Source organism: Ceratotherium simum, chromosome 26, assembly GCF_057802395.1.
Source record: "Ceratotherium simum simum isolate JZ-2026a chromosome 26, ASM5780239v1, whole genome shotgun sequence".
Taxonomy (NCBI): Eukaryota; Metazoa; Chordata; class Mammalia; order Perissodactyla; family Rhinocerotidae; genus Ceratotherium; species Ceratotherium simum.
The window spans coordinates 41,868,590-41,886,156 of record NC_141925.1 but is presented as its reverse complement, the minus strand read 5'-3'; the positions used below and the strand labels follow the sequence as shown (position 1 = coordinate 41,886,156).

Here is a 17,567-nt window from a genome sequence, read left to right as displayed (position 1 = left end):
ACTCCCACAAAGAATTAGCCCCCAAGCATTTCCAGTAATACCCACTGGTTTGCAACAATTTTATAGGAACACACTTGTGACCCCAGGCTCCCACCTCAACCCCAATATGGACCTCGAGGCCTCAGTTTGTTTGAGACTGCCTCCAGTGTCTCTCCACCCCTGCTGGGCAGATCTGTCTGTTTCCCGTATCCGGGCCACCTTCGCCCTCCCTCTCCTCAAGTCTGTGCTCACAGGGCCTTCAGGACTCAGCCAGGACCAGGCTCTGGGAGGCTCAGCCCCCGGGCTCTCTGTTAACGGGATGTTTGATGTTAGAACTCCCTCGTGCCATCCAGAGTATGTCTCCCTTCGTGGCAGGAGGGTGGGTGCAGTAGAGGGACATGCACGGGGCCTCCCCCCTAGAGCCACACGCTGGACACCGCGGGGCCTGGCCTCTCCCAACCTCAGCCTGGGGAGTCAAATGGGAGGCGGATGTTAGAGCTGTACACACTGAGCCGTTGATGAGATGCTCGTTAAAACCTGATGGAGGGCAGCCTCAGCGTGGAGCAAACCCACTGCTGGCCAAGGGCACTTCTGAAACCAAAGAGGCAGAGTCCAGAATGAAAGGCACTGAACGAGTCTGGAGAAGCCGTTATCAGTCTTTTTTCCTGTCCCAGCCCTCTGAGGGACACAGCATGCCTCACAGGACCTGTCAGAACCTCAGGAGGAGGGATGAGGGGTGCAGAGGGTGGAGAGGCATGGGCAGCTTGGAGAAAGTCCCCCAGATGATTGTAACCCCCGCCCACCCACCCAGAGGGAAGTACTGATCTTTAAAGCATATCATTAGAAAATATAATTTCTCCCTATGGGAGACTGGCATTCTTTTAGCTAGCTTTTCTTATAAATAACCATTTTAAATTGCAGCTATTGGTAGCATTATTTCCTGTGCTATAGTGAGCGTTATGCAGGTGACCACCTAATTATACTGCCTCTGTATTCAAGAGTTCCAACAGAAGACCACAGAACAGAGGGTTATCAGAAAGAGCAGCCTTGTCATGGCAGTTGGGTTACTTCATAAATTAGGAATACAGAATTATCCTTTACAAGTGGCACTGTGCTTGAGCACTTGTCAGATTAGGCAGGAAGAAACATCTCCCACTTCTGAGTCTGTTTCGATGTCTATTTAAAGGTTAGAGGATGCACCACTGTGTGCGGACAGTGACGTGTTTATGGTGAACTTGGCTTGAAAAACTAGACCATGGGGAGAGCAAGACTGGTGAACATCTAGCTGTCGATTTATTCTCACAGAATTACAAATCAGATGTCTCAGCGGAGCGAAGAAATATTAGTTGCAAAGAGATGGAGACTTTCAAGGCGCTAGAGAAAGCAAACCAATTGGTCCCCAAATATAATCCATTACAGAGTGTCCCACCAGAGTGTACTGGTGGAGAACACCCCCACGAGCTCAAGACTGAAGGTTCTGCCCATTTTGCCTTCTGCCCTTGTGAGACCAACCCCCCACCCCCGCCCCATCAGGGAGTCTCATCAAGCACATTAGCATTTGTCAAAGACCACTGTCAAATGTTCAGGGCAAAAACTACCCACAATGCCTAGATGCTAAGAGACGGGCAGGAAGCTGCAGCATCCTCAAACAGCAATCCCAATTCAAGTCCCACACAGTGTGTCCCAGAGTCCCCCAAAGCTAAACAAGATGATCCAAGAAGGAAAAGCCTGAGGGGGGAAAAGGTGGGAGAAGGGAGTGGCCAGCACCGCTGGGGCAGAGACCCCGTCATCAGAGCATCAGGTTGCCAATGTGACAGGTCTCATTCACAGAATATCTTCCTAACAATTGCATTGCTGCTTAGTTTAGATTTGAGACTACAAATTATACACATTAGGGGAAAAAAAGCCCTGGGAAAGTACCTCATTCAATTAACCTTATTCCTTTGGGTGACGGAGGGAGATGGGCTCACTTAGGGAAGGCTAATGTCTTGTGGGTTCGATATTGGGAAGAACTTCACTCCTGGCGACAAGAGGTTAAGATAATTAAAATCAGAGAAGTCTTGTTACTAGAGGATATGTTTTGATTATTAGATCAGATGAAGATAAGGGAGCAATAATTTCAGAAGTATTGCCGAATTGTTTCATTAACTGCACAGTATTAAAGAATTCCCCCCAGATACGGATAAAGAACATTAATTTGTGCAACTGCGTTTCATTTTTTGTGAAGGCAAACATTAAAACCTTAACAGATTTAGAAGAAATTGCTCTATAATAAAAAATGGAAGGTCTGCAACCTCCCTCTCAAGTAGTCAGATGCAGAATGCAGTTGAGTTGTACCCTTTAAATGTAACGAAGGAGAAAGAGGCAAATTATCTAATAATAATGCCATGGGTACGGTCAAAAATGGCTATCCCATGAGCAAATTAGATTTAATTTAGAAATATAAAATGAGTACTGGTACCCACTGGGCAGGCTGATGAGAGATTACAAAACTGGAGAAATAAATGCCAGGGTTGATGACAAATGTGACCAGGTCTCAACCACCTCCCCAGCTGCAGGACTGCCTCCTCAGAGGGGCCCAGGCACCAGGCAGTTTCTCAGACGGCGGACGAAATCCACCATCCATCCCAAAGAGGCAGAGAAGAAATGGCGAGGGAGAGCTGTGCGTGCACCGGCGCCAGCAAGGTCAGGACAGCGAGGTGCCAAGAGGACGGACCTCCTGGAAACTCAACTCTGGGTCAGAAACACAGTCAGGTGGCGAGAAGAAAAATCTCTACAGTTTTTCATCAAAATGGGCCTAACTACATTCTAAGATTACTTTTTATAAGAAAAAGTTGTCCTGACACTTTTACACCTAACCTTGATCCAGTTTATTTAGCATACAGTGATATGCTTGGCAGTTAGTCACTCACTCATTCACACGCTCCACAAATGGACACTGAGCAGGGGCAGGAGGTGGCCTGAGCGGACATGGCTCGGGCTGGGGAGAGACGGCAGAGCCGGGGCAAGTCTGGCCTAGGAGCTGGCCCCGTGCCCTCGCTGGTCCTGTCTCTTTATCATCAAATAAGATGCCTCCAAGGAGTCCCATCTGGCTCTGACATACTATGAATCTAGGGTCTCAGCACTATCTTCAAATTATGCTAACTTCGACTACTTGCGAATACTTTAAATAAAGTATAATTTTTTAAAAATAATAATGAACAATGTTTGGATTCTGAATTTGGGATACAAATTTATGAAAAACCCCAAGAAGAACCATCTTTTGGTAAGGCTGCCGACGACTCTGTCTGGGAGGTAAGAGGCTAACGGTGCGGGCCCCCATGCTGAAAGCAACACCACGCATTGGGCTGCTCGTGTGCAGCACAGGCCCGAGGGACAAAAATGTCCCTGCAGCCTGGGAGCACCGCCCACGGGGCGTGGGGCAGACGTGCCCTCAGTGCATGTCTTGGCTTTCATTTCCTTTGGGCACAGGAAGAGTCCCAGTTTCAGCACACTGGGTCCTCCTGCTGGAGGCCTCCTCCAAAATCCAGGCAAGGCCAGCAGAGTTAGACTGAAGGTACATCTATAGAGATGGCCTGTGACCTTGACAACCACTCCAAGCCCACACAAGAAACACACAGCCTCCCCAGGCTGAGCACTGGCGTGCTCTGAGTTCTCAGGTGGTGACACAGGGCCGTGGGTGGGCGGGCACCAAGGATGCGGGTTTCTACCCAGTGCTGCACGTGAGGGATGGCTGATCGGGAGGAAAGTGCCGTCCAGGCCAGACCTGGTAGAGGGGTTCAAGTCCGTCTCTCTGCCTTGGGCTCCAGGACTCTGCTTCTAGTTCTCTCATAGAGGTTCAAGGTTGCCCTATTTGTAGTCAATTCCAGACATGACGCCCTCCAAGAAAGAACTATGAGGGAGCTTACACACCACGCTTCTGGGTGATGCGTCCAGGGGAACCCCAGGCCTCCTTAGACTGCTCTCACCGGACGGAAAAACTTTTGTTGATGGCTGGAGCTCAGGCTGAGAAAAACCCAAGAAGTCACATTGGCTTTTAAAGGAGAATGAATTTTAACCACTACCTTTGCAGACCAGACAAATGAGATATACTTATGCAATGGCTGAGGCAGGGCAAATAAGGCCGCTTCTGAGATGAGGCCTCCTGCCATGGTCACAGGGCAGGAGTGACCCACTGAAGAGCTCAGGGTGTTAGTGGGGAGCCAGAACCACCAGGCCAGGCGACCCTGGGCTCCCTCCAGGGCCACGTGCGGAGGAAGGCAGAAGGTGTGCGTGCATGCCCAGCCCTCCCTCGGCCGGGAGGCCCCCTGGGCGCCCTTACTTTGAGGGTGCTGTTCTTGGCACTCAGCTGCTGCTCGAGCTGGGAGATCTGGCTGGCCGAGTTCTCGCGCAGCTTGCTGAGGCTGGCCTGGAGTCTCTGCACGTCCTCCACCAGCTGCGCGATCTCCCGCTCTTTGGCGGCCAACTCAACTTCCAGGCTGGAGCGGGTCAGCACCTCTATGGCCTGCTCCTGCGGAGGAGAGAGGAATGACAAACGGCACCGGCCTTGGGCAGGCGCAGGGTCATCTGTGCCGGCGACGGAGGCCGAAGCACGCAGACGGGAGGATGCGGACGGCGAGCCCCCGGGAAGACATCACCTCCTGCCTCTGCTGGGCCCGGACTGCTGACTGCCCTTCCCACGTTGCCTTCCTATCTGCACGGTGGGCTGCCGCCTGGATTTGTCCATTCCACTGGCATTTACTGAGGACCCACCTGTACCAGGCACGCAGCAGTGAACAGAAGGGCAGAGTCTCTGTCTTCACAGGGCTGCCAGGTGGGGCGATGGGGCGGGGTGGGTGAGGCGCATTAAACACCTTCATTAGCAGGATGAAGTGTGTTGGACAGTAGTAAGTGCCACGGAAAAACTGAGGTAGGGAGGGGGCGTAGGGTCAGACTCGGGAGGGGTAGTCAGGGTTTTTAATAAGATGGTCAGGAAAAGCCTTATTGAGACAGTGACATTTGAGCAAAGATCTGAAGGAGGTGACAGAGAGGGCCCTGCTGATGGCTGGAAGACCAGTGCTCCAGCCAGGGGAACGCTAGACAGGAAGGCTCTGAGGAGGGCGCCTGGAACGTTCCGAAGCATTCGGATTTTCTAACACAAGATGAGATTTATGTCCTTTTGATTCATGACTAAGTTATCTAGACGCTGAGGTGTTGTTTGACAAACTGATTCTCAGAGTCAACGTTTTAAAAAAAGAGTTAAAAAATGTGAAGATGCATATTTGGGGTTCCTTTGCTTAGGAACTCTTACGATAGCTGATGTTTTTAAAAACTTACTCCCACCCACCACATTTGCTCATTTTGGAAAATATGCAAAACAGGGGAAAAGGTTTTTAAAAAAAAAAAAAAAAGGAAAAGTCAAATCCATAATTCTACTTCCCAAGGACTAAAGCAGTACTTTTTTCAAGTTTTAAAAGTAATTACGGCTCTTGAACAATTCTGGAAGCTTTTCTGCCAGGCGGATGCTCTTCTGGGCAGGACCAAAGGGGATGGGGAGGACAGGACTGTACGGGTCTCTGTGACAGCAGAGACCTGGGGGCAGCTCACGCTGCAGTGCAGAACGCCACCTCCTTGCTGTCATCCCCCAGCCCAGAACTGCCCCGCTTCACGTCTGGATCTTGCCTATACTGGGGTGGGAAAGCATGCCAGCTGCAGCCCTAGTTGGCAGGTGCAGCCGTGCCATTCCATGCACGATGTGCTTGTCATGGGGTTTTCACACTGGGGAGAGCCAGTCACTCAGGGCAATAACTTTTCACATCTCCCTCCTGGGAAATTAAGGCCTTTGCCATTTAAGAATGTAAAGTTTTGCTGTGCAAAGAAGAGACTCCTTTCTGCTTCTTTGATTTGTATAATATTGTAAAATCAGTTCTTCGTTTCTCCTGACTTCTGGCAGATCTGCACATGGCCCTGCGGCCCCAGTGAGCATCTTCCTGGTGGCTTATGTAAAAGGCACATGCTGTCCACAACTGTTCTGTTCAGAGTGGGCTCCACGGACTGGTGCCAATTCCCAAACCGTGGCCGGCACACAGTGAGACAAGTACAGAAGTTGAGAGTAAGTGTTTAGAAATTTTTATGGCAATTCAACACTGCTGTGAGGTTTTTTATTGTCTTTTATAAAACTACCAGTCTGCAACAGATTAGAAACTAAAAAATCAAAACAAAATTGTCCTTCATCACAGAGAGTTTGGGAAGCACGGCCCTCGGTCCCAACACTGGCCGGGACCCAGGTCAGGAGTCACGGGGACCTGAGACGAGTGTGCCCAGGGGCGCCAGAGGGCAGTGAGAGAGGCAGGCGCGGCTGGGCCGTGAGGAGGGAGAGAGCAACACAGCAGCAAAGGGCTGGTGGATCTCGTCAGAAGGAAGAGGGGCTCCGTATCGGGGTGGGGACAGCACAGGTGGGCACAGAGGTTGGAAGGGGCAGGGAGCAGGGCATGACGAAGGAGTGGCCGACACTGAGAGCCCAGCTCGAAAAGGAGCTGGCACGTTGGCACCTGACGGTGAACGCTCGGAAGGGCGCCCAGAGGGGCCTGGACTTGTGGCGGCAGGCCTGGGGGAGCGGGAAGGGAACATGATGCAGAGGATACCCTGGAGGTTGGTCTCAGGGTGGGTATAGACTGAGCCACGTTATCTAATTTAACTCATTTCATCAATCTTCCTACCTGAGGGATGCCAGCCATAAAAACTGTTTAAAGTGCTCTTAGGGAAAGAGTCTCTAAAACCAGCCAAAAAGTGAGCTGCGGTTTTAAATGGGCAAGTCTGAGTTACTGTATCAGGGACAAGTGGTTCAGATAACATATATGAAAGCAGCAGCTCTCAGTGCTGAGATGATGGGACCTAGGGGTGGGCGTCCCAGAGAGTGTCTGCTCCACTCCTGGGGCCCAGTCTGGCTGGCCACAGGCTGACTGTGTGACCTTGGGCACATCAGCTAACCCTCAGGAACCTGGGTTAGGGTTAGAGTTAGAAAATAATCATTCATGTCTTGCATAAACTAGATGAGATGAGATAATACACCCAAAAGCAGCAAGAGCTTGGAAATAAGAGGGAAAAGACCATTGTCCTTCAAGTCCAAAGGTGGCTCATGCCCATCTCAAACACGAGAGGAAGACACGATGGGAAACTAAGGAAGAAATGGACAAGGGCCGGGAAGGGATCAAGGGGCTGCAGGTGGAGGCGAGGCCTGTGCCTGGGTGATGGAGCAGCCCCTCTCGGTCCGTGGGCACAAGATGGAAAGGAAGCCACATAACAGGGTGGACGAAGCAGATGTGCCGAGAGGAGGGTGGCCTTTGAAACTGCAGGAGCTGGGGGTCAGGCAGTTCAGATGCCGACTCTGTCTCAGTTGAGATCATTAGCGAGAAGAGCGGCATGTGAGGAGGCACACGTGATTTAAAGGGGGGCCAGGACCACTGGCTCCTCTGTGTCTGTCCGGGCTTCAACTCAGCCCGGACAGAATCCGGGGGGCTTGAATCGTTGGGGGCTTTAGGAAATATACGGGTTCTGAGCCCTACCCTGGAGACTGGTTCAGGGGGTCTGGGGTAGGGCCCAGGGACTCCCTGGTGATTCTGATGGGGTTCAGGGCCAGGACCCTGGCTCAGACAAGCCTCTGAAGGAAGGAACAGAAACTGACTTCCCCACATCTGACAAGAGGCCCCTGTGGGCACCAGAACAAGGTCCCGAGAGTCTGTCCCAGCAGGGACATTCCCACGGCTCCAGGCTCCCAAGACCTCTAAGGGCATCCCACATTCCTCACGGGTGCAGTGTCCTGGGGGGCGCTCACGGCTCAGGAGAGGAGAGAAGAGGCTATGTGGGAATGCTTTGTGCATCTAAAGACATTGTAAGAAAATGAAAGGATGTGTTTCCAAAGGGAAAATGCAGGTAAAAACAGAAGTTACTGATGTCGTATCCCATTACATTTTGTCCCTCCCCCTCTCCCAACCTGCTCGCGTGAAACATCACGCGTCGCATAACTGTCTACCGAGTCCTCCCACCAAGACTAGTCGGTGAGGCTGAAGTGAGCCAGATAGCGATCTCTCTTGTCCTGCAGCCCTTTGCATATTAAATATGAATGAGACGCAAGAGCGCTACCCAATACGAGGGAACCTAACTGTGAAATGATGGTGTGCCTAGGACCCCAGCCTGAGAGACACATACCTCAAGTCTAGGCTAGTGCTCCTTTTAGTTACCCCCTGGGGGAAAGACAAGGGAATGGGAGCCTCGGTTTTACTTCCCTTTCTTTTTGCCCCTCTATTCCTGCCAACACCAAGTGGCCAAAGTTGGCTGGATTCTCTCCAGTATTCACTTGAAAGACTCACCTGGTAGACAGATAGAGAGGGGTATTTTCTGATATTACAGTGTGTTTAGGTTCAAGAAGGTGGCCTGGTGTGGTGCACCAGATGTGACGAAGGACGTGCATACATCCTGTCCCATTTAATGCACATGAAGGAGGGGTGGCTCGATGTAGGCGACAAAGAGTGGACGTTGGAGCAGGACAGACTTAGGAGCAAATTTCAGCTTGATCATTTTCTAGGTGTGGGACCTTAGGCAAATTACTGAACTCCTCTGAGCCTGTTTCCTTAGCTGTAAAATGACGATGCTCAAACCTACCTCTAATGACTGTGGTGTCAGGAGGCAGAAATGGGATAACCGTATAAAGCCCCAGTGTGGCCCCTAATGCAGAGCGGGAGCTTGATGAGAGGCAGCTCACCTTCCAGAACTGGCGGTTCTGTTAAGACACCCAACGGACTGGTTTTGGCCTTTGCTGGATCTGTAGACTGTACTGTTTCTCTGCCGAGTTCTGCCAGCCAAGCCCAACAGACGTTTTCCTGCTGGCCCAGTTTTCTCTGTGGCTCCCTGACTGGCTGGGGCTGGGGCTGGGGCTGGAGCTGACCGACTACGTGGGGATGCACGCGGAGGGAGCCCAGGCAGGGCGGCTCTTGGAAGACTGAACTGGTGCCATGTAAACACTGCACTTAGCCGATGATGAAGTGTTTAAGCACCCCGAGGATCCACAACTTACTCTACCTGCAAAAACATTCATTTCCTTCTGAAATGTTTTGGTTGCTCCAGTCCAGGATGGTGCCAGAAACCCTTTCAATCAAAACACTGAGCTCAGGAGCCCCGTGCAGACACTTTAGGACGGACGGCTTTCTCCGGAGGACCAAGAACAACCAAGAGGCCGGTGAAGCCATACTGACTCCATCCCCGAGGCCCTCCTCCTGCTCCAGGGCTGAGTCCAGGCCAGGTGAGCTCAGAGGAGGGGACGATGACACAGCGAAGGGGACGTTCCAGGTAAAATTAATACCAGAGTCCATCAAGTATGAAGGTTGTGATGGTTCTTTAAATAAAAAACTTTTCTCTATAGTCTGAAACACTTAAATCATGTTTTATTTAATGTTGTTATTATTTTTTTGGTGAGGAAGACTGTCCCTGAGCTAACAGCCATGCCAATCTTCCCCTATTTTTGTATGTGGGTCACCACCACAGCATGGCTTGATGAGTGGTGTGTAGGTCCACACCAGGGATCTGAACCCGCGAACCCTGGGCCATTGAAGCAGAGCGTGCGAACTTAACCACTACACCACCGGGCCGGCCTCTATTTAATGTTAATTTAAAGAAAGAAAAAGAAAATCCATTCTTTAAAGGGGTCCTAACACTAAAACTTTGCTTTCGATTCATTCCTGGGGAATAGCCTGTAAGTCCTGGTCGGGGGTGGCAGAAGGCCCCAGCTGAGTCCTGGCTTGGCCCCTGGGGCCAGGTGCTGTGGGGGAGGGGCTGGCATTGTTTCCTCATCTATATAAAGAAATAACAATACCCTACTTCAGGGGTCAGGTGGAACAACAGTCAGACCGACACGTGAGCTTCTGGCAACAGCACAGGTCCCGACTGGACTGCTCGCTCTCCCGGGGTCCACTCTGGGTCCTGGCACACAGCAAGGGCTCTGTGACTCCTTGTTAAATAAAAGGACACTCACGAGTGCAGTTCACCCATCACAGGCTGTCAGAGCTGAAGGACCTCAGGATCAGTCCCTCGTTACTCTGCACATGGGGAAACTGAGGGCTTGCAAGTTTAACCACCTGGGGTTTGTAAGAGAACTAGTGACGGAGTCGAGCTTCAAAGCCGGGGTTCCCGGATCAGAGATAATCATTCCACCACACTAAGGGTAACCGCCAAGGTTTACCGAGGACTGATTATGTGTCAGGCCTTGCTCTAAGCACTACGCTCATAATGATGTCCTGAACCCTCACAAAAACCCATTTTACAGATGAGGAAACTGAGACTCATGGAGGTTAAGCCACTTGCCCAAAGTCACACAGCTGATAAACTGTAGAGCTGGGGTCTGAACCCAGGGGTTTGGCTCCAATATCCAGAGTCTTAACTACTATGCTGCTCCTCACTGCACAGCAATGAAGGAAAGAGTCTGGAATCCAACAGTTCAAAGCCGCCTTGATCGAGCTGGGAAACTCCTGGCCACGAGCAATTTTTATTAATCTTAGAAAAATCAAAAGGCAAAAGGACCGAGACGTGTGCTCCAGTTTCAGGTCTCCACCCCAGAGGCCCGGCCGGGAAGACACCCTCTTGTGATGGGGTCTCATGCCTCCACCTCTACACTGGGTGAGCGTCACGCTGACCACGGAGCATCGATATCTAAGCAGCAAAGCTCTTCCTTTGACTCTAACGTGCTCCATCCCCAAATTGTTAAAAGCATTCCCCACCAAGACAGCACTACTTTTTAAAAGATTACTCCAAAAAGGGACACTATAAAGCAAGAGAAGAAAGTGGCTGTAACAGAGGTACAGACACGAGGCGGACAGTCCCTGTAGGGCCGGGCTACCCACCACATCCGGCGCCTTCTGGATCTGCGAGGCCAGCTGGAGAGAGTGGTTGGCTGACGAGAGCTGCTCCCTTAAGGTCTCCGCCTCTCTCTGAGCCACCTCTGCCCTCTGAAGGAAATGAAAAGGGGCGAAAAGAGAAAGTACATTCAGTTTAACAACTGACAATTATTACAAGAACATTCATCAATTCATGCCTGACTGACTATAATTGATTTTCCTAAACACTCAACCTAATAAATGCTAGAAAAAAACATAGAATGTGATGGATTTTTATTTTAAACAGTACAAGGAAGAAATAATTGAGCGATTATGACAGTAATTTAACGCTAGGAGCAAGGAATCCCCTGCTGATACTAATGCTCCGGCCCACTGAATTTCCCAGACTGAATAAATACAAGTGGAAATAGAGTCTTTTGATTCAATTCCTTTCTATTCTCATAGACCAAGAAGATTTTATTGCAGGATTACTCCTGGGAGTAATTCTCACGGGTAAACAGTGAATTAAAGACACTCTGGCCATTCTCTTCCTAAAAACATGCACAATGCTGTGGTTGTTTTCCTCTAGCAAGTATTTCCATAGACGTACACGGTGTAAATGCCATTTCTTTTGCGAGGGCCGGGCTTATTTCAACATATTTAACTCTTCACCCAACAACGTTTCTAATGCTGATGCTGGCACTTCCAGCCCGCCAGACCAATCTGGGGCCAGAGGTGGGAGGGTGGCCCAGGCCCCTGCGGCGGGGTGAGGAGGCACGGGGCCAACTGCAGGAAGAAGCTGCAAGATAAATCAGGGGACGCCTCCATTATTTGCATGTGATTCCTGGACAAGGAAACCCACGCCACTGGATAGCAAATCAGGATTTCTCATGGATGGCAAGAATCGGTCCCTCCAGTGCCTGCCACCCGAGAGGGCACTGTGGTGCAGTGGGCGGGACTTGGGCATCTGGGAACAGAGGGACCAGGGCAAGTGACCTAACCAAGCTTCCACCTTCCCATCTCTAAAATGGAACAGTCTTCCTCTCAGGGACCTTGCGAGGACTAACACCCACAGGTGCACTGTACACAGAAGTATTTGGAAGTGTTTCATTAATGGGCTTGTCCTGATGTTACAATTATGATTGAGACGAAACTCTAAGATGGGTGCGAAGCTAACTGACATTGGGCATGCAGACTGAGAAGTAATGTGCTTATTCTTTCCACCAGACTTACATTTCGCTAATAGAAAAGATTAATGAGAAAAGCCCGGGTGAGCAGGGCTATTCCGGTGTGTTCTTATTTTGTGGTGTGACAGTGTGTGTCTACTAATTGCTAAGAAAGAACTGAAAAAGAGAAACAAGAAGTTAGCCTGCTCCAGTTCTCGCTGATCAATCCACTTGTGGGAGGCAGGGTTTGGCAGCCTGAGTGATGCTATGACGGCGGTGCGAATCTGTCTGCTCTGCCTGCAGACCAACAAGGATGTTTCCGACAGCAGTTCCTCCTGCCCAGGGTGGCGCTGCTGGCCGCCCGCACTGCTTCTCCAGGGGCTCTTGGAATTGCGCTCAACCTAAATCACACGGTGCCTGGCCAGGCCTGTCTGTGCCCAAGTAGCCGCCTCCCACCCTCTCTGCTGCAAACAGAATCTAGAAGCACCCGTCAGGAGAGGCAGCAATGTGACGGGCGTGGCGAAGCTAAGAGGGTGACTTCCAGCTCACGTGAACTGCAGGCAAGTCTCCTCTTCAGTGAAAAAGGTTTCCCCCAGTTTCTTTCCAGACATGCCACTCCAAGTTTTTCTGATAATCACGTCCTATTTCAGAAAAGTTTACTCTTCTCTTTCTAGTCAGCTAAACCCTCGGGCATAAAATCTCCATGACTCTGCCAGGAATAAGGTGTATTCTGACATATTTCTCGTCTTTGACTAGGAAGAATATTTCGTAGCCTGGTGGAGCAGCTGTTCTGGCAGCAGCCACCAAGGCAGCGTCACCACCCCCGGGGAACACTGGCTCTGAGGTGTTCTGGAACCACCGGAGCTCGGGCCCAGCAGTGGGTTCACCACCAGGACCTCCCGCGGGCCTTGGGCCGCTTGGAGCCGAGTGCCGTCTTGTCAAGGGCCTTGGGCTCACAGAAAAAGGGATCTAGCTGCTACTGACTGCATCCTCGGTTTGCATAATTTCTCTAGAGCTTCTGCGCTTTACTCAGTTTCCAAGTTCATGTACAGTCACCCTGTGGCCTGTCCGTAGTGGCCACAGCCTTTTGTTACATTTGGCCTGACTTGGTTACTTCAGCACCACTTTTTGATTGTTTAGGATTTATATTATTTATCTAGGATTTATACCCGGAGTACCTCAAAAACTAAACCAAAATAAATGAGTTAGAGTGGTTTGCGCCACTAAACTTCCACAAAGCATAATAATTAAAAATAAGAACAGGCCTGAGAGCAGCTGCAGGAGGGAGGCAACTGGACGCTGGTATGCAGCTGGGGTGAATTAGTTTCTGTAGCTGTAAATTTGGCCCCACTGTTGGCAGCTGAGGCAGAAAGCAAGGGATGCTGTGCAAGGTCGGTGCCGTGCATCACTTATTTCCAGGGTCTCCCATCTTCCCGATGACCACAGGCCAACCAGATGAAGCTGTGTTTCTAGCGCTGCAATCAATGATGGGAGGTGGAAAGCTCTGGCACTGTTTTCTGATCTGGACCCCCAGACAGACCTGTGGCTGCCATGAGACACCTAACGCCCTGTTTCCACTGACAGGCTCCCTCCCTCCTCCCATGTCCCTGCAGAGGGAGAGCCTGGGGACCAAGGCCAGGGCTCTGCATGCAGCTGGCAGCAGCCCCACGTGTGATTCAGCGGCCACCCCACGATGAGAACAGCATCTTGCCAAGCCCAGCGGCTCTCCTGAGAGATTTCTCTTGCTGGCTGTTGCTTCCTCTCCACTTTTTGGAGAAGTGAGGAAATGCCGGAAGCACGGGGAATATAAAGAAGGCGGCACGTGAATGACGAGGCTGTTGCCTGCATTCTGGCGGCAACTCTGAGCACAAGGATACAAACGGCTGCCTCGCAGAATGAAAAAGGACCAAGCAGACAATGTGGGCCAAGGGCCTAATGGCGCCTACCACGTGGTGACGGGTGTCCAGTAAACTATTATTATTAAGGGTCCTGACATGTGCTACCTCGGGTGGTCATTACTCTTTCCTCCTCTTGAAATGGAAAACTTTTTCGGGGGAAATTACTAGAGACCATAGCTGGTCTTCAGGTTAAACTCCAGCTCCCTCAGCAGTCACCTGGAGGGCAGGAAGCAGCTGGTAACACTGTTTCAAGAATTCTTCTGTTAAAGTCAAGCCAGCAAACAGCGGTGACGATTCCCATCCATGTGACACTGGCTGGCCCAACAACAGTCACAGGTGAGCTTTGCATGTCGGGAAGGGCAGCCAAAGTGGGGGCCCACCGTGTCACCTCCTCCTATAGGAAGGCCCACAGGGGGACCCTCGCATTCCTCAAGGACTCCTGGGAGGCCTGGGAAGGGCAGGGAAGGAATGCTTTCCCCTCATGTCAGACCCCAAGGAGCACACATTAGAATGTGCCTACGGGATGCTGACAGCTATCTCCAGACCTTCAAGTCTGACAAATCAGGTTCACACAAAGTGGAGGAGAAGCCTGGCTGGGTGGGGCAGACAGAGGAGGCAAAGGCAGATCCTCGGGGCAGCTGTCACTGGGGTGGAGGAAGGTCCAGGGGCGGCCGGTGAGGCCAGTCATAGCCCCCTGCGAAATGCGGGCCCAGATCTATGGAGAGGTGGCTGTGTTTTCTTCCTGTCCAGCACCAACGCTGCGACGTGAGGGAATCCTCCCCGTGGCCCCTGGAGGGCAGGCTTCTCCCCAGTTTACCCACTGAAGGTGTAGCCTTTGGCGTTCCTGGTTTCATACCATGGTGGTAGGGTCTCTGATCCAGCCTTCTGCCCAACCTGGTCCTAGGCCTTGTCTCTTGTCCCCTGTGTATGTGAGGCCATGAAAACCCAGGCTCGGGGACACCAGAGATGAACAAGTCCCTCCAGTGACAATGCAGCCACGTGAGCCGGCAGTGGGCTGTGCCCCCAGGTAGACCCACAGCTTCCCAAGGGTGGGACAGGCTAGGAACACGAGTCTGTTAGCAGGCAGTCAGTCCTTCCTTGTATGACTTCCCTAAGGCTAAAAAAATCACCACCAATTGAGTGAATTAAAACAATACAAATCGATTAACTCACAGTTCTGGAGGCCAGAAGTCCGCAAGGGGTCTCACTGGGCTACGATCAAAGTGTAGCAGGACTGCGTTTCTGAGGCTCTAAGGGAGAATCTATTTTCTTGCTGTTTCCAGCTTTTAAAGGCTTCCCACATTCCTTGGCTCGTGGCCCCTTCCTCCATCTTCAAAGCCAGCAGTGGCCAGTCAAATCTTTCTCATATCGCATCTCTCTGACACTGACTCTTCTGCCTCCCTCTCTGCATCTGAGGACCCTGGAGATGACGCAGGGCCCATCCCATAATCCTGGGAAATCCCCCATCTCAAGGTCAGCTGATTAACGGCCTGAATTCTTTTTTGCCAGGTAAGTGAACATATTCAGAGGTTGTGGGCATTGGGACGTGGACATCTTTGGGGGTCATTCTTCTGGTCACCACGTTCCTCAAGGACAAATAACACAATGTTTGGACCACTTCAAGGAGAAGGGAAGCTCTCCTGGGGGATGACTCGGCAACCTGCTCCCTCAAGGCCCTGCACTCTGGACAGAGAGAGAAAAGAGGAGCAAGACTAGAGAGACCAACAAACAGGCATTCCAAAGGAACAGCCTCCATCACTTTGGAAAGCGCATAGCCGGCTCTGGTCATCCTTCCAAAGCAATACCCACGCACAACTGCAGAGAGCAGTGAAGACCCCAGAGGGAACCCCGTTCAGTGATTCTGTAGGAGGGAGGTCAGAACGGTCTGCCAAGAAATCTACTGCCATGTGTCCCAAGCTGGCCCTGTGCTGGCGACCAAAGTCCCTGTTTAGACCGGCTGCCTGTGTTTCTGGGGACTTGATGCATACGGATTTGGAATTCTTTTCTCAGGTTGGCCAGGCTGAAAGCTGGAACTGCACCCGTGCCACCCATGTAAACACTGCTTGTCACAACCTGAGTCACGATTTTAGGAAAGCCAGAAGAGTAATCATCTCTACCTCTCCTGCCACACAGGCCTCCCATGGGGGGCCCCAGGGGCTCTCTCCAGGCCTTGCTGGCATACCTGACCTGGGCTGGGAGCCCAGTTTATTGCATAGAGAAACTAAGGTTTCCAGGAGACCCAGGGGAGGAACCAGAAGCATGCATGTGGCCCACCCAGCAGAAAGGGCGCCTTGACTCAGCCAGGGGAACCAGGACTTCCTCAGCACCTATGAAGGGCCAGCACAGATGGGCCGCACACCAGCAGAGCCTGCTCAGAGTAGGTGCTCAAAACTATTTGTTGAATGAACGGGGGCTTTGATGAGTGGGTGCTCTCACAGATGTGTGGATTATCACCCTCACTCTACAGATGGGGAAACAGGCGCTGGGAGACTGGAGATTTGCTCAAGGCCACAGGGGTGGGAAATGGGAGATGTGGGATTCAAACGCAGTCCTTCTGCCCCACTGGAACCCTGGTCAAAGAAAATGCCAAACCTTGCCATGAGTTCCTTTAGCTCTTTGCATTTTTCTCTATGCTTGGCTTCTCCTCCTTGCTAAAGTTAAACTGTGGTTTCCAACTTAACATCAACCTGAAGGATCTTCTGCTAAGGCAGTCTCCTCCTTAAGAATCAGGCAGGTTAGCAGGCGGAGGACCACTGACCGAAAGGCCTTCCTCCCGCCCCCGCTGTGGCTGTGCTTTGGCAGCTCCAATCAGAGCTGCTCCGACAGCGGGGCAGGCGATGGCGCAGCCAGAGCAGCCCACAGCCAGGGTTTCCTGTGGCTGCAGAGTGCCGAGTTGTGGCTTCTTATTTACCATCAAGTCTCAGAAGTTCGGAACCCTCACTGTCCCCAATTAAGACAGTGAGTATTAACGCGAGTGCCTTGAAGTTCAACACACAGGTGTCACTGGGACCTGGACCCAAGCGGCGGCCGCTGACCGCTCTTCCCCTCCTCCAGAACAGAAACACGAGCACTTCAGCAAGAACACAGAGCTTCGGGTCTCAGTAGAACACTCGGACTGTAAACCTAGTGCAAAACAATGTTACATGCCGATGAACTGGTAAATGGCTCCCCCTGGGGATTTTCCCTGACGGGGAGGGCATGGAAACCAGACGTCTGGCTGCGTCCGCACCAGCGTGCGGCTCTCGCACCCTCCTCTGCCCAGCCCGCCTCCGCTCCTCTCCACGGGGACCGCCTCATCCTAATCCTGACCTATCACAACAGCTGCTTACTGCTCTCCTGGCTTCCAGTCTTCCCACTCCCATCCATCCTCTAATGTTTAGCCAGGGTGATCCTTCTAGAACACAAGCCTGATGCCTCATTCCCGCCTGTGATTCTTCGCTGTTCTCAGGATGAGGTCCTCCACACAGGGGCCTCACATTCGAGGCTGTCCCCAAACCTGGCTAGATCCCCTACTATGGGCCCACCCTCCTACCCTGCACCTCCGCATTCTAGCTTTACAGAATGGCCTGGAACACCCAGAGCTCACCATGCCCTTCTGCACCTGCCTGGAATGCTACCTTCCGCATGTCCACGGGGGAGCGTTTCTCCTTGTTGGCCTGCTGAGTCATCGAGTTCAACCC

The 17,567-nt window shown here is 51.7% G+C and overlaps 1 protein-coding gene across 1 annotated transcript in view; it reads right to left on the bottom strand.

The window, feature by feature from the left end:
* Positions 1-17,567, bottom strand: part of CUX1 (cut like homeobox 1) — a 356,883-nt gene that overhangs the window by 66,456 nt on the left and 272,860 nt on the right. Inside the window, 2 exon segments of the mRNA XM_087417692.1 lie at positions 4,301-4,489; positions 10,851-10,955. Coding sequence (XP_087273818.1) covers positions 4,301-4,489; positions 10,851-10,955 — 294 coding nt within the window.